The following is a 21,758-nucleotide window of genomic DNA, read 5'->3' on the forward strand; positions in this document are numbered from 1 at the left end:
TCCCTGCTGCCATGGGTTTTCATTCTGCTGGAAAGACACAGTAACCAAATAAATAAGTAGATGCTGAATGTAACTTATGTATGGAGGAAATAAAACAGTTCTGTACAGGAGAGCAACTGTGTTGTGGGCTCTGTGTTGCACCTCCTGGGTACCCCCACAAGACTAAACGACTTCGTCCTTCAGCTTCCAGAAATGCTACTGGCTGACACCTAGCTGTCATACCTCTCCAGTTACTCCAGGTGACGAGAGCTCCCTGGCCCAGTCAGGTCCTCTTTCCAGGACAGCCTGTAACCAATGGCTGGTCAACGTGGAGATATAAAGGCTGGACGTGAGCGCCAACTTGGGACATCACTAAGAAGCCATCCCAGTTCTAGAACTCATAGTTTGGATGAACTCTTTGTGACTGCATCATAGTCCTGTTTCTCCCTTGTCCTGGTCCTGCTTTCTTCCCTTCCCCAGCACACTTTGATCCCTAATAAGCTCCTGCACACTAACCTCCTCCCAGAGTCGGATTCCTATGGAACCCAACTGCAATGGGCTAGAAACGGAAAGTGAATGTCTGCTTGACTCCTTTAGCATCCCCTTGCATTGCAGAATTTATTTCCTGCTCCCATTTGCCTTTACACATACAGAATGACTTAATTTATAAGCAAGGCCCTCTATAAACTCGTGTCTACTACTTTTTTCAGCTCAAACATATATTTGTATATGTGTGTGTATCTATAGATAGATATATCTATATATATTCATATATCAACCTTTTACCTCAAAAAGTACTTACTACTTTCACAGAAATATTTGTATAAAACATGAATAATGAGTTATTTGTTAGAAATGAGAATCTGGATTATTTGAGGCAATATACTGGGAAATCTCCCTTCACTCTATTCTGGTGTTTTAGTAACAATTATAGCAAGTTACATTTACAGAGCATTTGCTATGACTCAAATAAGGGCTTCTATATTCATTATCTTATTTTATCCCAAGAAAAACTTTATGAATTACATATTACTCTTATCCCATTATAGTAATAAGAAAACTGAGGTTTACCAGGTATAAATGAATGTGTGCAACAAACCACATCCACTGGGTGATAACATTTTTTTTCTTTTTTTCTTTTTTTTTTCTTAATTTTTTTTAATGTTTATTTATTTTTGAGACAGAGAGAGACAGAGCATGAACAGGGGAGGATCAGAAAGAGAGGGAGACACAGAATCCGAAACAGGCTCCCGCTCCGAGCTGTCAGCACAGAGCCCGACGCGGGGCTCGAACTCACAGAACTCGAGATCATGACCTGGGCTGAAGTCGGACGCTCAACCGACTGAGCCACCCAGGCGCCCCTGGGTGATAACATTTTAATCAAAACCCAGGCAGTGGACACTTAATCCTTAGCGACCATTTAGAGTTGCCTTTTATATCATTTGAGGACTGTTCTAAGGGTTAGGTGCCATTTTATGCATTTATTTAAAAATCCCATTCTCTTACCCAATTTCAAAATAAACCCAGTACATTTTACACTAACTATGAAAATAAATACAACCAGGTAGTTTTTAAAAGTAGAAATTGCAAATACAACTTGAGATTTTTTCCTACTTTAAAAAGAAAAAAACCTTTTTTTTCCTCCAGAGTGCTGAACTTCACTATCATAATGTTCTATTCTGTTCCAGTTTTTAATCAGTCACATGTTAATATGCCAATGGGATAATACAAAAACCAGATATCCATGTGGGACATTGACCATTTGAGACATTAAATCCCACCTAATATAATTATGTTGAAATAAGAGGTAAAATTTCAAGTATTAAGACATTGCAAAAAGGAAAGTGACACAAAAGAGACATAGTGTATTGTGTCCTGTGTAGTATATTTTACTACCCTTTCTAAAATGAATTTCATTTTGAGCAAGTGAGCAAAATAACATGGCTTGGTCCACAACATCTTTATTCATATTTTAATCATTTATATTTGATTAATGCATTTATTAATGCATTTGAGTTTGCATTTAATTAAATTTATCATGGACATTCTTTTTAAAAATAGGTTTAAAAAAACACTACAATTTACAGGAAAATATATCATCAGTAGCATTGGAACACAGTTATTTTAGGTCAAACCACTGCAGGGAAGAAAGATTTATCTCCCTGAGTTTTGATCTATGCAGTTTTGAACTGAAGTCAAAAAGTCTCTCCTAGAATCATAATAGTAAACTGTTCTTGATCCATAGCCCCCAACGAAGAAAAAGGAAAGTTGACGATAAGTCAATTTTAGGAAAGGCTAGCTAACATGAGAACAATGCAGTTTCATAACAATCAGACAGAGCAGCCGAAGTTGGGGCCATTCACTGCTCAACAGAACAAAAATCTGAGTTGGAAGCTGAATTGAGAATAGACTCTTCTATTTGGTAGTAACACCACAAAGGGTAAATTAAATTGTTGGTAAGTTTATAACAGTATGATAAAACTAGCTCATTTTATGTGTCATAATACTATAGATTTTACAAAAGGATGGAGTAAACTCTCATGGAATCTTTGACACCAAAATTTCTAAAACTGCATTCATACTGGAGCAGACAGTCTCAAAAAATAAACTTAAATTTTGCACATAAAGAAAATTATATATATATGTGTGTGTGTGTGTGTGTGTGTGTGTGTGTGTGTATACATATGTGTGTGTGTGTGTGTGTGTGTGTGTGTGTGTGTGTGTGTGTGTGTTTATAACTCAGACACCAGTCAAATAACCAGATTGGACAAAATGGATTGTAGGAATCTAGAACTTACCTTCAATGTGTCTGCTGTGTCTTATTTTAATTAAAACATGAGTAAACTCCAGAGAAAATTGGAGTATCCCCATTTTTGCAATACTGTAACAATTTCAGCATTTACAAAATCTAAACAAAGTCTACACTTAGAACATTAATAATATACGTCCTTTACCTGGTATGTGTCTTTCATGGAGCCTTCATTTATAGGAGAAAAGAAGCAACTAGTTGTTTACTGGTCTCTTAAAAAATAATATAAACCCACTGTCAGAAAGACGTTGCTACAGGTTATATCCCCCCCAAAGTCAAAGATTGAAGTCCTAACTCCACTGCCTCACAATTTCATTGTAATGGGGGAAAGAATTTTTTAAGAGGTAATTAAGTTAAAATGAAATCATTAGGGTGGGCCCTAATCCATTATTCCTGATGTCCTTCTAGGAAGAGGAAATTAGGACCCAGAAGTTGAAGACTGTGTGAAGAAACATGGAAAAGGCAGATGACGCCTTCAAGTCATGGAAAGAGGCCTCAAAGAAACCAACCCTTCCAACACCTTAATCTCAGATTTTGGTTAGCAAAACTATGAGAAAATTAATTTCTGTTGTTTAAACCACCCAGTTTATGTATGGTGCTTTGTTAAGGCAGTCTTAGAAAAATGAATGCAGGCATGTAGACAAAGCTCATTACCAAAGAGTAGAACTATTATGCTAATATATATATGCTAATGGGACAATACAAAAACCAAATATCCAGGTGACACATTGATTGACCTTTTGAGACTTGAGATCCCCCCTAATGTAATTATATATTAAAATAAGAAGTAAAATTTCAAGTATCAAGGTAAGACATCACAAAAAGCAAAGTGACATAAAGGAGACATAGTTGTTAACTCTGGTAGTTATCTGAGAGCAAATGAGTCCAACCAGTGCAAATGCTAATTGTTGCATTCATGAATCAAACAATTCATCAATCTTTCTATCTCATTTACCGAATTAGTCTTCTTTTAAGTTAATATTTGCTTCAAATTCAGAAGCCTGTGTCTCCCTAACTAGATTACAGTTTTCTCGAGAAAAAAACAAAACAGCATTTATCAATCTTAGCAAATAGAGTGCCTAGGATGACCCTTAACACCTAAGAAATGCTTCAAGAAGGGAATAAGTCCATGAAGTCCCCAGCTTACAATGGATCCACTTAGGAATTTTTGACTTTACCTTGGTGCAAAGACAATATGCGTTTTGCAGAGACTGCACTTTGAATTTTGATCCTTCCCCAGGCGAGTGCTATGCAGTAGGATCCTCTCAGAGCGTGGGCGGGCAGGCACAGCGCCAAGTCAGCCTTGCAATCACTGGGGTAAACAACTGATACAAATGTTGTTTTCCCCTCTAGCTATAATATTCAATACCTGACACAGGTATTCAATACTTTGTTAGCAAATAGGCTTTGTGTTAAATGATTCTGTCCAACCATAAGCACAGTGAAGGTAGGCTAGGCTAAGCTTTGAGATTCAGTGGATTAGGTGTATTAAATGCATTTCTGATTTATGATAGTTTCCTTTTTTTTAATGTTTATTTATTATTGAGAGAGAGAGACACAGAGCACGAGCAGGAGAGGGGCAGAAAGAGAGGAGACACAGAATCGGAAGCAGGCTCCAGGCTCTGAGCTGTCAGCACAGAGCCCCAAGCGGGGCTCAAACACACAAACCACAAGTTCATGACCTGAGCTGAAGTGTGAGGCTCAACCAAATGAGGCTCAACCAAATGAGCCACCCAGGGGTCCCTGACTTGGGATATTTTCAATTTATGATGGTTTTATTGGGGTGTAATCTCATCGTAAGTTATGGAAGATCTGTAGTGAATGAGCAAATGCTCGTTTGGCTGAACAGCAGCAACAGCAGCAGAACATCAAGTTAAATCTAGATACTTACAGTATGAGTTACCCACTCACCATATTCAAGATATGAACAAATGGTGGCACTGGGACCCTTATTTTGAAACAACGTTTCAAATGTTAGGAGAAAGATTGCTCAATGTAGGGCTACAAGTTAAGAGTCCCAGCAGCAATGTCAAACTCTGAGCACATCAATTAGCTCCCCGACTACTCTTCTAAGGGTACACTGAGGATAGCTGCCTTTCCTAACTCGTGAGGTGGTACTAAGGGTGAAGAATAAAATAATGCAACTGCATAGATTTTTAAAACATCTCTTAGGGGGCGCCTGGGTGGCTCAGTCGGTTGAGCGTCCGACTTCAGCTCAGGTCATGATCTCGCATTTTGTGGGTTTGAGCCCCACATCGGGCTCAGTGCTGACAGCTCAGAGCCTGGAGCCTGCTTCGGATTCTGTGTCTCCTTCTCTCTCTGCCCCTCCCCCACTTGTGCTCTATCTCTCTCTGTCTCTCAAAAATAAATAAATGTATAAAAAAAATTAAAAAAAAAAAACAAAAACATCTCTTGGGAGGTATGACATTTCTGGGACCGAACCCAATGCTTTACTGTTCTGTCATCCCTCATTTAAAAACATAGAAGCCACTTATGATCAAGGATTGGTGAAAAATAATAAACGCACTGGACCTTAAATCAGAGGCACCTGAGTTCTTATGTAGCTGCCAATGTAATATTTATAGCCTGGGTCTCACCACACTTACTGTGAGAACAAAATGAAAAAGATGTTCAAAAGTGTATTGAGAGCTAGTAACTTCTATAAACTTCTAGGCACTGCAATTTTTTATTATTATTATTATTATTATTATTATTATTATTATTACTATTTTAGTTTTCTGAATTGTGGAGTAGAAAATTAACCAATTAACAATGTAAGATATAACTACCCATAACATGGTAAAATATAAGCAAAAGATGACTAAACAAGAGTGAAGAAAATAATAATAATAATGCAACTATGTAAAATGTGAAATAAAATGTGGCTGCATTGTAAGTAAAAATGCATCCACTTGAGTTCATATGCTCAGGATGTAACTACAAAATGTTCAGTAGAACTTACTAAAATTCTCTCCTATCACCATACTTAAGGTCTGGATGCCCCAGGTACCTACCACTTACCCAAGACTCTAGGGCAAGCTGTTCATATGCAAATTATTTTGGCTTACTGTTTTAAAGGAGGAAAAAGACCATACAACTGTTTTAACATTTTAAGTCAATTGCTATTTATGACTGTGTATCCACTTTGCATTACTTTAAGTGTCTTTTCACTTGAAATTCAGTATTATTTTAAAAAAATGTATAGTTGGGAAATATCTCAGTAAAAATTTCTCTGTGCAGCCAACTCTTTAGATTGACATTACCCATCTGTTTATGTTGTCACCCTTGAGCCCAAACATGGATGAAATCTTAATAAAATACTGAAAATGAAAATCATTCCCCATAATTAACCAAAGTCCAAACTATAAGCATTTCGAACACTATCTCAAAACAAATCTATTTGTGTAAGCTACTGATTAACAAACCTTGGCAAAACCTTAATTAATATTTGTGGAAGACACACTGTGTGTAAAATGCTATTTAGCCATTATCCTCATAAAACTTATAATTCAGTGGAGAAGATAATCATATACTCCAGTAACAATACTCCAGGAAATAATATCTCTTATAAGCAAGGTAAATATTTGGAGCTTTTCCCTAAGTAATTATAGCTTTCTTTATGGAACAGATCTGTTTCTTGAAAGAGTACCCATATTAAATGTATAAATATTTAAATGTACAAATGTATAAATATAAAGGGTACTTTCCATTGTGTTTTGCTATGTGGGAGATAGATTCTTCTGTGGTTAAAAAAAAGCTATAATTCATCACAACACTTTAAAGATACTGTTAATAATAAACACTTCTTAATGACTGGCAGGTGCACTCTATACTCAAAGTGCATCTAAAATCATCCTGAGAGGTCTAAATTACTTTTCATATTTAATTGGTGAAGAAACTCTCAGTGAGGCTGCACAAGATCACCTAACTAGGACATGTCAGACTAGGTTGAACAGACCTGCTTTTCTCTGACTCAACAAATACTCTTATCCACAATGCTATGCTAACATCAGCCACAAGTAGTTAGTATTATTTCTTACAACTGCCTGTGTATCTACAATTATCTCAAAATAAAAATTTTAATTTGAAAGAAGTAATTAGCCTGATAAAATAACAGGTTATAAAATGAAATATAAAGTAGTCAGAATTGTTTATATTTGACAACAAAAACAGCAATTTTATTTTAGCTAAAAACACTGAATTCTAAAGTCTATGAGATGCTATCAAAATCCTCCACTGAAAAGCACAGCAATATAATGTTCACTTATAGTTTGTCCTTACACCACTCTTTTTTAGAACTTTCTAGAAGAATCTATGTTTCAGAAATGAATAGTCTGTTCAAAAAGATATTCAGACACAAGAGATATAATTACTAAAAATCAACAAGAATAATTGCTAAAACATCTGCCTAAAAATACTTTAAGGGTCTTTTCCTAGAGAGTGCATTTAAAAAATCTGAATCAGATTTTTATACACCAAGCTACAATATAAGTAGTATACTTACCATAACTAAGTGGCTCCAAATGCAAATGCATTCAAGAACTCAAGAATAAGCCGAAAATCCAATGCAAACAAGCCAAGAGTGAAAAATGGTAGTAGTTTAAGACTAAATAAATACCCATCAGCACAAAGCACATTTAAGATTAACTTATATCTTCAACATTGATTCCAAGTAATGATACAATAATGGGATTCACAGGATTCATAGTCCAAAGATGCTTCTCTCTCTACCAAGAAAAAAAAAGGGGGGGGCGAGGGGTGTAAAAAATCAGGTTAAGTGTGAGTAGGAGATTTAAATGACTGCTGCTTCCAAATATGGAATGAAAATGCTGCCAACTTGAAGAGAAACAAAAGAATTGCTTGTTTGTTCTCACTGACCCTTGAGCGGGGCTTTCTCTTTAATATGTTTTGTATCATTACCTCATTTTGTTCATGTTGCCAACATAAAGGGAGTAGGTCAATGTTCCCTTATCTGAGCAAGTTTCCACAGAGGCAAGAAAGAGAAGGCTACATCGCACAATGGATACCACAGACTCTCTCTCTGCAAGGCTGAGAAGTCTGTAATAACTTCAAATTAAAGGGAGTTCACAATCCTTACTTTTCATGGCATATATAAAATAAAATGTAAAGAAGAAGAAAGTAAGACAGAAGTTACGAGTTTCCCGCTTATGATATGCTATGATAAAAGTCCCTTCTATTTCTCATCTAATAAAATTATAACAGTGTTCAATTTTGTACATGATCAAAGTGCACTAAAGTACTACAAGTGTTTGTCACAGTTTGTATCCATTGAGGTCAGCAGAGCCCCAGTTACAATTACACATAACCCTGTCCCTGTGCATGACATGGTGTGACTGAGGCTTGCACTTTCTGAGGTGAGAAGTGTAATTCACAGCCCAGATGGAGAGTTGTCTTAAGATTCTTGGGTTCTAAATTAAAAGATTTCCTTGGGTCTTTGATTCCTGCAACATAATTATTTCCTAACACATTTTTGAGAGGAGTGGTTTCATACTGACCTAATGAGGACCTAGCCTAGCCTCCTAGTCTATAGAATTTCCTGTCACTAAACATTTTTGTACAAATATCTCAAGTCTTAAGTGCATAATAATATCAAGCTGTAATAGAGTCTAAGTTATTCATTCAATCCACAAGTAGTCAGTAAAAATTTGGGGCATACATAGTTTTCTAAAAACTGCTTCCAAATATTTTCTGTTGAAAAGTCTCCTTTCCCTTTAGGGAACAGGCTTCCCTAACAAGATTTTATTCTAATTCTATAATATGTGAGTTCGTTTCAGTTATTAAGAGTCAGTCATAACCATTTTAAAACTTCAGTCTCCTGTTGGGCTAAACACTCTGTCCTCATCCCCTCCTTCTGCCAAGCGCTGGAGTTCTGCTTGGAGGGATGTGAGGCCCCGTCTGATGTTACAACTTCTTTTTTTTCCAGAAAGCTTCTTATTCTACTAGAGATGGGGTAGGAAGGAAGAAGACAAAAAATATATATTTCTCTTTTTTTAAGTTTATTTTTTTAATGTTTATTTATTTTAGAGAGAGACAGAGAGAGAGAGACAGAGAGAGAGCAGGGTAGGGGCAGAGAGAGTGGGACACACAGAATCCGAAGCAGGCTCCAGGCTCTGAGCTGTCAGCAAAGGAGCTGGAACCCACAGACTGGAGCCCCACGGACCATGAGGTCATGACCTGAACCAAAGTCAGACACTTAACTGAAGCACCCACGTGCCCTGAAAATATATTTCTTTCTGTGCTAGCCCTTGGAGATTTGTCTTTCCTCTGATGATTGTTCCATGCTTGCTTAATCCCATAAACCGACAGTAAGCTTAAACACTCCTTCCTGCTTATTTCCTCCATGTGGGCAGCATCCAAGAAGGCTGTACGTGTCATACACCCCACTCCCACCACCTCAAGCAATTTCCTGGTGTGGAAGATCTGGACAAACCTGAACCCCGCAGCCCTGCCAAAGCCTCTTGCTGGATTCTCCTCATCCAGTGGCTGGCCCTCTATCCATGGAAATTTATTTCTCTGTGCCACGCCAATGGTGGAAACACAGGCTGTGCCCTCAGCATTCCTCCTGTGAGTTCCACCAAGTCTCTTGGACCACATCCATGCCCCAGCAGCAGCAGGTTCTCATCAAGGTCAGCAGCTCTGCGACTTTCATGCAAAACACAACCACCCCTCCCTGATTTATTGTTGCCGTCTCTGCAGGGAACCCACACCAGGTGCAGGAAATACACCCAACTGGAATTCATCACATTCTGATACAGTTGCTTGCTGTGTGCCAGAAGCCGGTGTTAGAACAAACAATAGAAGAGGGCAGCACACATCCCACTGCCCCCCCAGTCACCTTCCTGGCTGTGGTCACCCACAAACCTCTGCAACATTTTAGCTCCTGGCTCACAATCACTCTCTCTCAAACTGCTCTTGTCGTAGGTCATGGTGCTCTCATGCATGTAGATGTCCGTCCAAAGCATTGTTCTTCCATTTCTTTCACCTGCAGTACTCATACCCTTTGTCCTACCCCAGCCACACCCTCTTACTTCGATAGTATTAACTGCAGATAGGCGAAAGCCCTCTCAAATCTCAGACATCCCACTCTCTGACCACCACCTCCTGTCTTTCCTGATCACATGTTCTCCTACCAGAACTGACATGGTTTTTTATCCCTTCCTACCACATTTCAGTATTCCTCTTTGCTCTGCTCCCATTTTCCCTTTTATCTGACCTAAATTCCATGGACTATCATTAAAATCACAAACACACATGAACTTTATCTTCTTCCTTAAATCTCATGTTCCACCTGCTTCTCACCAGCAACCTCTCTCCTGAATGTGGATGGAGCTATGACAATGATAGGGCTTTTATACTGCCTGGGCCTGAAAGTCAGATTCTTACCCTGCACACTGCTATATTCTAGTTGAGTAATTTGGGCAAGTTATTTAAATTCTCTGTGCTTCACTTGCTTCATGCAGGATGGAGAAAGTATCAGTACACATTTCAAATACATACAGTAAGAACTAAATGAGTTAGTACATGTTATTCAATGCATGGCACTTAGTTAAGTCTTCATAAAGACTATTTATGGCTATTGTTGCTATTATTAAACATATTTTTCTGTCCTTTAAAACTCGAATTTAATCCGAGGCAGATCCCTTAAGAAAACTTAATTATGTCTGAAATATGGCAGAAATGTTGATATGAAAGAAATGAATAATTTGCTTACATATTATTAAAAGCTTAAATCATGATTTAGATGTCATGGTTTTCATAGTGTAACAATAATTAGGAATGTTTTCTTCAAAAAATAGCTTCCTTTACTTTTCTTATGATAAATTTCACCTAAAAAATAGAGATGAGATAAAGAAAATGTAAGAAAAACCTGCAATCAATAACTCCCTAACATAAACAATAACCATTAACACCTTGGAATATAATAGTTTTCTACACCCTTGCTGCCCAATGTGGCGTTGTGGTTATTTAAGTTAAACAAAATTAAAGTTCCTCAGTGGCACTAACATTTCAAATGCTCAATAACCACAAGTGACTAGTGGCTACAATATTGGATAAAATAGTATGGAACATTACCCTCATCACAAAAAGTTCTACTGAACAATACTGTCTATACATTGTATTATACACATGTAATGGTAACAGTGAATATAAAATAAAATCTACATTTGATTGTCATTTTTTTAATTCACTGTCAGTAGATGTGTTCTGGCTACCTCATTATCCCATCATGTCTCTAGGTTGTATTTGAAGGTCCTTTACATAGTCCCCATTGTCTTGCAAAAATTTGCAACTGCAAACTTGTCATTAAGTCTTTATATGTAATGTTTTCATTAAATACATTTTAGAAGAAATCCCCTTATGTTTATTTGTCCTATCAAAAGACATATACATTTTTTAAGCATTGGATAGATGTTGTAAATTCTTTATTTTTTTTAAAATTTTTTTAATGTTTATTTATTTTTGAGAGAGAGAGAGACACAGAGTGTGAGCAGAGGAGGGGCAGAGAGAGAGAAGGAGACACAGAATCCGAAGCAGGTTCCAGGCACTGAGCTGTCAGCACAGAGCCCGATGCGGGGCTCGACCCACGAACTGTGAGATCATGACCTGAGCCGAAGTCAGACGCTTAACCAACTGAGCCACCCAGGAGCCCTTCTTTTCTTTTTTTTAAATGTTTAATTTATTTATTTAGACAGAGAGCTTGCACACACCCGCCTGCATGCAAGGGGAGGGGCAGAAAAAGAGGAGAGAGAATCCCAAGCAGGCTCTGTACTGCCAATGTGGGCTCAATCCCACCAACCATGAGATCATGACATGAGCCAAAACCAAGAGTTGGAGGCTTAACCGACTGAGACTCCCAGGCGCCCCTGTTGTAAACCCTTTTGTAAAGACTCTGAAATATTTTATATCACACACATCGTTCTAACATAAGTTCCTTGTTATATATTCCAGTATGATCCAGGAATATGGGATATATGAAATACAAGACAATGGGAGCATACAAAAATGAAATGAAATCTCATAGTGGCAGCTAAGAGAGCAATGGAAACCAAGAAGCCAGTGAATTTAGGAAAACTTAAAGAAGTATCCTTAAATTGATTCCAAGAAATTAGAAGAAGCGGGACATTAGCCAGATGATGAAGAAGAAGATCTTCCATTAAAAAAAGAAAGAAAATTTCCATGAAAAAAAATTTTTTAACTCCAAAGAATATCATGATCAAATATGAAGCAAACTGAAACATATAAGGACTTCGAATCATCTGTAAAGTATAAGAAAAGAATATTCATTTGTTCTTAAGAAACAAATAAAGGGTTATTAGCATACACAGTATACATCCATATCACAAATTTAATGGTAGAGCTTATAGACTACAAACGGTATATTTCCAAATCATTAAGTACAGAAGCTATGAAATATAAAAAGTTGTATTACAACAAACAGATACATAACTCAGTAAATTCCTTGCATTATCCTTTTAGTATTATTTCTCTTTTCTGCATATAGGTTGCAAATACTTCCAATTCCTTTCCCAAGAACGAAATGTAAACAACATACATAGAATAGTAAAACATACATAGAATGTAAAAACTCTTACTGCATACATGGACATTGTGTGATCACATGTACAATTTTTTTTTAAATGTTTATTTTTGAGACAGAGACAAAGCATGAACGGGGGAAGGTCAGAGAGAGGGAGACACAGAATCCGAAACAGGCTCCAGGCTCTGAGCTGTCAGCACAGAGCCCGACGTGGGGCTCGAACTCAACGTACCATGGGATCATGACCTGAGCCGGAGTCGGACGCTCAACCGACTGAGCCACCCAAGTGCCCCTCCATGTACATGTTTTAAGCAGCTTGAGATTTAATTACTTTTGTTTCCCACGGACTAGCTGGAGGTGGAAACCAACAGACCAAACCATGCAAATACTATTTAACCAAAGCATCTGTGTTTATATATCACAGATATTCTATTTCGCATCATTATTATTACTGAGCATGTATAAAATGGTCCACACATGAAACAACAAATCCCATAGGAAGTATATTTTGATGCGTATGAAATGTAAAATTTTACAAACACTGCTACTTTGAGTGTTACCTTTATGTGACTTTTCTTTTAGTAGCACCTTTATTTCTTAAAGAAAGTGTTTCACATGGGGTGACTGGGGTTTAACAGCACATAAGGAGGGTCAACGTAAGAGAAGGAAAGAGACAAGAGGCAAAAAGAAGGCAAACATCATAATACCCTTCCTCATGGCCACCGAAACTCCTGTCTCATTCAGGTGCTAGCAGGCTGTTGATGCTGGAATTCTGTGCCCCAACTAATTTTCCTTACACCAAAGCTTTCAAAGAAATATAAAGATACGTTTTGAAGTATCAAAGTGAGATTAGATAAACAGAACAGGGATTGTTATTGGTGAATTTTTTAAGAGATAAAGACAGAGCAATAATATATATGAGCACAAATCAATGATAAGTCCATTCTAAAGGGATATTTCTGGGTTGGTCCATTCAGTGCTATCCTCAGTTATATATATTATTGGACATATTACAAAGTAAAGTCTTCGGTGAGACATTTAAAACAAAGTAGAAGATGATATAAAATATCAAGAAGAAGAGGTTAAGGTGGTAATAAAATCAGAGTTTACCATTAAGTGAGCAAAACATTTACCACCCAGACAACGCCCTCTCTGCAGTATGTACAGGAAATGAGATAGCAAGTTATAATAGGTCCTATATAATTGTGAGCACATTAATTATATGAAAAGTGCAGGAATAAGCATTTGCACATAAAAAGAAAATTCCATCACTGAAATTATCAAGAAGTTCACACACATAATTACATAGTACTTTTCCAGCCTTAACACAATGAAGCTTTCAGATAGGAAGAAAAATAGACCAAAGCATATCATTATCCCCAAATCTCTAAGTGAACTTGAAATGATTTTAAGTTTCAAGAAGTTTGTAGAGAAGGAAATATAAACTTCAGAGCAGCCCTGAGCTACAATAACAAGTACATTACGAAATGTATACAGTTGGATGTGAATTGATTTTCTCATAGACCCTCTACTACTTTCTAGATAGATGCAAGGCAATTAAATTAAGTCACTAATTGCTTAGCAATCGCCTTCATTTTTTTTCAGACATTTTATTTTTAATATGATGGATTTAGAGTCATGCTGGGACATACAGTTTGAAAAGTCTAGTAGAAGCCTGAAAGTGCAGTTCTATTTTCACAACGCTTACAGTGAATCCTCACGGCAGACAGGATATGCTAGGTTAAACGACAGTGACAAAGTTCTAATCACTTAAAGAAACAAAAACTTAGTTCTTGCTCACACCACATGTCCATCTCAGATCAGCAGGGCCTTCACTGCAAATCAACCCTCACGCCAGGTCACGAACTATCAAAGCCTCCAAAAGCCTCCACCAACTAAAACACTTGTGTTGATCTCTGTGACGGAGGAAAGGAAACTAACAAATCACACACCAGCTTCTCAAGTCTTCTGCCAAAAAGTGACAAATCACTTCCAATCACATTTTCTTGGCTAGAGCAAATGATAGGTCATAACCTTATTTCAGGGGTGTGGAGTAATACAATCCTTCCAAGTGAGTGATTAGTAAGTACATCTAATCACTACAAGCAATGTATATGCTCTGTTTCAATTAATTATTTCCTCCTTTCCTGGGTAACTTTACATTCGTGGAAATAGAATGTTGAATCCTATCCCTATTCCCAGGTTATGTACCTTATGCAGTATTGGGCACTCAGTATTTGTGAATGAACAATAAGGACAGTCTGCTGAGTTAAATATTTTAGCATGTTTAAGCCCAAGTAATGTTGAAAAGAGACCTTTGGATTCGACATCAAGTCCATGCGTAACCCTAGAGAAGGGTCTCAGAAGTATGACAAAATGAGATAAAGCAATGAAAGAAAAGCATGGGGCCTGCCCTTTCTAAAAGTTTGGCAGTGATTCCACGGAGAGATTTGGGACAGCAGCCTGAAGAAAGGAGAGTACAGCAGATCTGGAGGGCAAGCAGATGGAAAAAAAGAGCCAAGTTTTAAGCAGGACGATGAGTAACTGGTGAAATGTTTAAAAGGTACCAGGAGGAAGTGGGATTATAAGATAAGTAATCGGGCCTTGGGAGAGCAATCCTCTTGGGTCAGAGATGTGAATCAGGATGGTTATAAACGAAGCTGTAACTGGTAATGACAGAAGGAGAATGTGAAGGTGTACCACTCTAATGACCTTTATTTCATCTAAGAAAAGGAAACCAGAAAATATTCTGAATTTAAGAGCAGGCATTGGATAAAGACTTTGAAATTCAGGACAAACTTTTGAACAGCCTTTATAGGAAGGCAGCTACTAAGCATTAGAAGAATGAGTGGCACCGAGAAAGAATGTCCAGTTGGAAGTGAAATTTTAAACGGCAACATACTCCTCTCCAAAGTTATGAGAACCATCTCTATGATTTAATGACCCAATATCATAAGCCTACAAATCATCTGGTTACACATCCAGGCCCAGAACCCAGGAAATGGAAGCAGAGGACCTCTTTTTGACATCTAGCAAAAAGTGGGATACTTTTGACTCCCTATACAAAAAAATAAAAAATAAAAACCTCTACAACTCTATTTGCCCATTCTGACTTATTTACTGCGAACAAAATAAAAATGCCATTATATAATGCTTCTCTCAGTGTGGCCATTTTATTTTTCTTTTTTAAAGTTTATTTATTTATTTTGAGAGAGACAGAGACAGCATGAGTGGGGAAGAGGCAGAGAGAGAGAATCTCAAGCAGGCTAGGTGCGGCCAGCGATTTTGAGCAAAATGCAAAAGCTGTCTGTATTATTTTTCCTTCTAGTAAAAGGCTAATACCAGCTCATTTGTAAGGAGGTATTGGATTCCACAAGACAGAAAAATCTCTTGGAACTTGCATGATAGTATTTCTCTATGTATGTAGTTAGTTGAATCAATTGCAGCCTCCACCTAGAATTACCTTATGATGGTAGATTTAAATGGCCACGGCGAGGGGCACTTGGTGGCTCAGTCGGTTAAGCGTCCAACTCTTGATTTCAGCTAAGGTCATGATCTCACAGTTTCATGAGGTCAAGCAAGCCCCACATCAGGCTCTGTGCTGACAGCATGGATCCTGCTTGGGATTCTCTCTCTCTCCCTCTCCCTGCCCGTCCGCTGCTCACACTTGCACACTCTCTCTCTCTCTCTCTCTCTCTCTCTCTCAAAAAAAATAAAGAAATAGATAAGTAAACATTAAAAAATGCTTTAACGTATAGAAATAGTTAAACTCTGAGGAAAGCAGTGTTGGTACTGAAAAACAAAACAAAACAAAACAAAACCTCAAGCCAAGAAAAAGTGGAGCTGAATTTAGAGGCAAAATGATGAACTCAGCTTGAAATGACAATGGGAGCACCAGTAGAAATGACAGGAAATGATGCCCTGTGGACACAGTGCATCTCTCACTGGTATGAAAACTAGTTATGAACCATATGTAAACAAATGAATGTATAATGTCACTTCTATTCCTTGGCCACGTCATTTTTTAAGTGGGCTGTAAAAGAGAATGAGGTATATGTAGTAAAGGCAGCATAATGTTCAAAAACAAGGTACTTTTCAGGTAGAGGAAAGTTCTCAAAATTGTCTCTGGGATCACTTTCTTACTTGAACGGAAGGCAAAAGAAAAGCCACAAACGACATGACACATGAGGATGGGATTACTGCGACTGCTAAAATCACAGCCACTTTACTAGCTTTAACGAGATCCTCTTTGGGGACGCTTCCAACGTTATGTTGGAAAGTAGTCACAGTTGAACTCTTACAACTTGTTTCATTTTCTGAAAAATTTCAGGAACTAATAAAGCAAGAGCTAAATAAACCTTTACTAGACTGTTGGAAGAGCATGATTTCTTTCTTGAAAACATATGCCTGGGTAATTTTATTCTTTCAGAGCAAACTACTTTTATGATTTTCCACAAAAATACGCCAAGCCATCCTCAAACTAACCTCCCAATGACTTCCAAATGACTTTAGTGTGCGGACACGCATTATATTCCCATACACACACAGCCATACTCATGGAATCGGCACCACGGTTCCAGCTCCAGACACAATAAGTATTGTGCAGTTCTTGGCAGTTTCCTAAGGGACATGCTTCAGTGTATTCTCTATGCACATTATGAAAATCAACCAAAGTTCTGTAATTTATTACCATCATTTTTACTAGACTTCACTGACGCTTCTCTAAGAGCCAACTTCCAAGATTCAATGCTGTTTATTTTAATAACAAAGCAATGACACGAAGTCTTAAACATTCTTTCAAAATGGAAAAAAATACCAATGCCCTTGTAAGCCCTGTTCACTGTAGGGGGCACGAGAGGCACATTGTGTTGACATACGTTGTCTCACTGTGTGTCCCTCTGTTCACCTCATGCTTTAAGTGTTAGAAACAAAGAAATAACACTCTGACTTTAACGTTTTGGCTCTCCTCTAGTATGAAATCATGAAATAAAAACGAATAACTGTGTATTCCTTTGACACTCTGATAATCAGGGTGATCACTCAGTTGGCACATTTCTGTTTCCATCAGGTTATAAAAATTGAGAGCCTTCTAATATTATTTGATTATGCTGCCCCTCTAGAGATCACTAGCTATTATTACCCTAAACCTTTTATTATTCTGAAACACACAGTCAGTTATTAAAATATTGCATTTGAGGGGCGCCTGGGTGGCTCTGTCGGTTAAGCATCCGACTTCAGGTCAGGTCATGATCTCACGGTTTCTGAGTTCAAGCCCCACGTAGGGTTCTTTGCTGACAGCTTAGAGCCTGGAGCCTGCTTTGGATTCTTTGTCTCCTTCTCTCTCTGCCACTCCCCCACTTGTGCTCTCTATCAAAAATAAGTAAATGTAAAAACATTTTTTACAAAATATTGCATTTGAGTTACAAGGATGGAAAAAAAATACTGCAGTCTTTTGCTGTTCAAAACAAAACTCGTTGATGTTGCATCACAAACACATTTGGGAAAGTAGTTAAGTTGCCAGGTTTCAAATTATCAGAGGGATGGAGTAAAAACAAATTCATTGAATAACACAGAATTTCCAAACTCAGCTAATGGACAAGATGATTCATTGTTCTGATGTGGCAAGACAAAATGGAAAGTCAACAACTGGGAAAGTACAAAAATGCAGAGACTGGAAACTTTCAAAGTTGGGCATGGAAAGCAAGCAATTTGCTGTAATCAGAATGTAATAGGCAGCATTAATTTATAGGAAGATGCCTTTTGGAGTACCAAATTAGCCTAATCAATTTAGAAACTTATTAATGGTCCTGACAATTTTCCTTAAGGACCACATCAAGGTATATAACATAACTGTTAAAGTCACTTTAGCATTTGCATAAAATTAGTTTATCTTCACATCAAATCTGAGTATGGTTATAAAACCTATCTTGGAATACATTTCGGAGCAATTTTCAAATTAAAGTTTCATTAGTACTGCCTTAATACTGTCATTTATTGATTGTTCTCATCTCCATTCCAGTCATAGACTATCATTGTCCCAAGTAATTCATTCCAATGTATGATAGACTTAACAGAAGCTATTTCCCTGAATATGTGGAAAGAAAAGGAAACTATTCAGGGTAGCACAGAGAACATCAGGCATTGAGTCAGACAAGGTTAATTCATGATCCAACTTTGCTACCTACCAGTTACTCAACCTTGCCAAATCACTTGACCTTTTGTTTATGTATCTTAAAAAAAATGTAACTGTCATAATGGTAACACATACCCACCTAATTTGTGGGAAGAAACAAATGAGAAATTACAGATGTCATTTCAGTATTCTATAAAACACTATTTCATTGTTGTATTTTAGTGTGTGCCTTGATAGGAATAGAATGCTTGCTCTAAATGGACAAAGCAATGTGAATCCCGTAATTCACAACGGCAACCTTTTCTACCCTGAATAGTATTTAGTTTTTCCTCAAATTTTCTTACACATGCTAAAAAATCCTAATTAGGGAAACTTGTACTTTGTTAAAGGCAATTTTTTAAGAAGGAACTTCTTTCTTCTGATGTCCTCAGAGTTTCGAAGACTTCCTCTTCAACTTTTGAATATTTAAATTCAGAAATCATGTTCTAATTTATGATCTAAAAAGAGAAAACATGTTTCGGAGTGCCTGGGTGGCTCCGTCAGTTGAGCATCTGAGTCTTGATTTCAGCTCAGGTCATGATCCCAGCGATATTCTCTTTCTCTCTCTCCCTCTCTCTCTCTTCCCCTCTCTCTCTCCCTCTCTCTCTCTTTCCCCTTGCCCCTCTCCCTGGCTCGTGCTCTCTCACTGTCAAATACGTAAAATAAATAATTAAATAAAAAGAAAACTTTTAAAATTTTTGGTATCATCTCTTCAGGTTAACTTGTTCTGGTTTTTCATTTACAAAGAGTCAAGGAAGTATACATTGGGATCAGACATAATTTATGATTAATAAATAATTAAGAGTTATGCCACTCATTAATAAGGAATTTCTACAAATACAGAGTGCTCACCCAAAATCCATAGGAATGGAAAAATGGTATTTTGAAAGCAATTTCTTAAGGTCAAACTTTTCTTTATGAGGCTCTAAAAAACTTTACTCAACTCACTAAAAGCCATTAATTAACCAATAATTGAACCATGTCTACTTTACTCAGAAGAGACCAAATGACAGTGTATCAAAAATTTGATAGATTATGAGGCTGTTTTTAAGGCAATTCTTAAAGTATCTTAAGATTCTGATAACTATTTCAACCCTCTACAAATTCTATGTCTACCACATTGCAGAATTTAATCATTTACTCACTCCATAATGTTTGGGGACACCTACTCTGTTCAAGGCACTGTCCAGCATCACAAGAGGTAGAAAGATTAATACAACATGGTCCCTGTCATACAAGAATTATTCTCTGTAGGATTATAGCTATCATTGTCTAGATTATTGATGCCTGGAGAGACTTGTGAAGAACGGTGAAGAATTATCAAGGGAAATCAAATTAATTCACTGCATCCTACTTATTAATTATTTAAGCAAATATGAACTTGCCCACTGCTTTTACCTCAGAGCTACCCCTCTCATTCCTGGAAGGTATCCATTTTCCCAGGTTCCCCAATGAGTCAAGCTGACTCCAGTTTTTAACTCATCACAAGGAGTATCAGCACGATGAATTTGTCTAAGTAAGTGGGCTCAAACTCACTGCCATGCAACCATGGCCAAAGGTATCGTTAAAGGAAGTGAATTTACAAAGCATCGTCTAAGGAATACATGGCCTTCCCGTTCCGCTCGAAACTTTGAAATGTTTAAAGTTAAGACAAACCAGAAAGCATCCAGTAACTACACTGCTCTTCACTTTTAAGAAAGATTCCTATCAAAGTCTCTGCTGTATTCACAAGAAGATGTTATTCGCTGCGTCATTCAGTTCCCTTTTCATGAAGACTCATGGGAAAACTTCCCTCCAGTCTCAGTCCTAGGAATGGTGTTTTTCTCTTGAACAGCATTGTTCTGATGATATCTGTGCCCACGGATGTGACTGCTGTTTAAAAGCTTAGGGCCAAGGACCCCTGGGTGGCTCAGTTGGTTGAGTATCCGGCTCTTGATTTCAGCTCAGTTCATCATCCCAGGGTCATGGAACAGAGCTGCATGACAGGCTCCACACTGAGCTTGGAGCCTGATTAAGATTCCCCTTCCTCTTCCCACCCCCCACCCACCCACCCTGCCTCTCTCTCTCTCCAACCCCCGCCCCCCCCTCTCTTCCCGCTTTGTCCGTCTCCCCTGCTCACTTGTTCTAAGAAAAAAATAATAATAATAAAACCTTAGGGCCAAATATACAGACCAAGTCGTCCAAGTGGATAAACCCTTAGAACACATTTCTTTTCCTATCTTTCCTACTTCTAAGGAAATTTCTCTTTGTCATGTGCTTCTGAATGACCAACTGATTTTTAACTTTCTTAAGTGTAATTGAAATACAGAGAAGTGCATAAATCATAGGTACAACCTGAGTTTTTGCAAGGGAATAAACCCACATAATCAACACTCAGATCAGAAAACAGAACATTTCAGCATGTTGCCCCCTTCCCCTCCAGAAATTATGATGTATTTGTAAGTTAGTTTTACTTAATTTTGAACATGTGTGAATGGACTCAGGCTTTTGGGGCTTGCTGGCCTTTGTTGGTCAACATTACATATGTGAGATTATTGATATTTTAGTCTTCAATTACAGTTTATTTCTTCTCATCCTAGTCTCTTATTTTGTAGATTTAATTTAGCAATATTTTACATTGATTTTTTTAAGGTTATTTATCTATTTGGAGAAAGAGAGAAAGAGACAATGAGCAGAATAGGGGCAGAGAGAGAGAGAGAGAGAGAGAGAGAGAGAATCCCAAGCAGGCTCTGTGCAGAGCTCAAACTCATGAACCACAAGATCATGACCTGAGCCAAAATTAGGAGTCAGACCCTTAACCAACTGAGCCACCCAGGCACCCCACATTGTTTTTAAAACTTCTCAAACTAGGGGCACCTGGGTGGCTCAGTCGGTTAAGCGGCCGACTTCGGCTCAGGTCATGATCTCACAGTCCGTGAGTTTGAGCCCCGCGTTGGGCTCTGTGCTGACGGCTCAGAGCCTGGAGCCTGTTTCGGATTCTGTGTCTCCCTCTCTCTGACCCTCCCCTGTTCATGCTCTGTCTCTCCCTGTCTCAAAAATAAATAAAAGGTTAAAAAAAAAAAAAAAACTTCTTAAACTCGTTACCAAAAAGGTAAAGAAGAGACATTGTTTGCTTAGATATGCCATTAAAGGCCCAGGGAACAAAAGAAAAAAATGAACAAAGTGGACTGTGAAAAAATTTTTAATCTGTACATCTAAAAAACATTACCAACAGAATTAAAAGGCAAACCACAGAATGG

General features: G+C 37.7%; 1 protein-coding gene across 2 annotated transcripts in view; it reads right to left on the reverse strand.

The window, feature by feature from the left end:
- The window catches only part of ZNF385D (zinc finger protein 385D), an 888,856-nt gene that overhangs the window by 858,527 nt on the left and 8,571 nt on the right, over positions 1-21,758 (reverse strand). The window contains exon 1 of one of the 2 annotated variants that reach the window (XM_006936450.5): positions 7,293-7,464. The exons of the other annotated variant lie outside the window; for it this stretch is intronic. Coding sequence (XP_006936512.3) covers positions 7,293-7,323 — 31 coding nt within the window. The 5' untranslated portion in view covers positions 7,324-7,464. Of the gene's footprint in view, positions 1-7,292; positions 7,465-21,758 lie in introns of those variants that run through there. 2 annotated transcript variants of the gene reach the window in all.

The sequence above is a fragment of the Felis catus genome, chromosome C2 (genome assembly GCF_018350175.1).
Source record: "Felis catus isolate Fca126 chromosome C2, F.catus_Fca126_mat1.0, whole genome shotgun sequence".
In the NCBI taxonomy this organism is placed as follows: Eukaryota; Metazoa; Chordata; class Mammalia; order Carnivora; family Felidae; genus Felis; species Felis catus.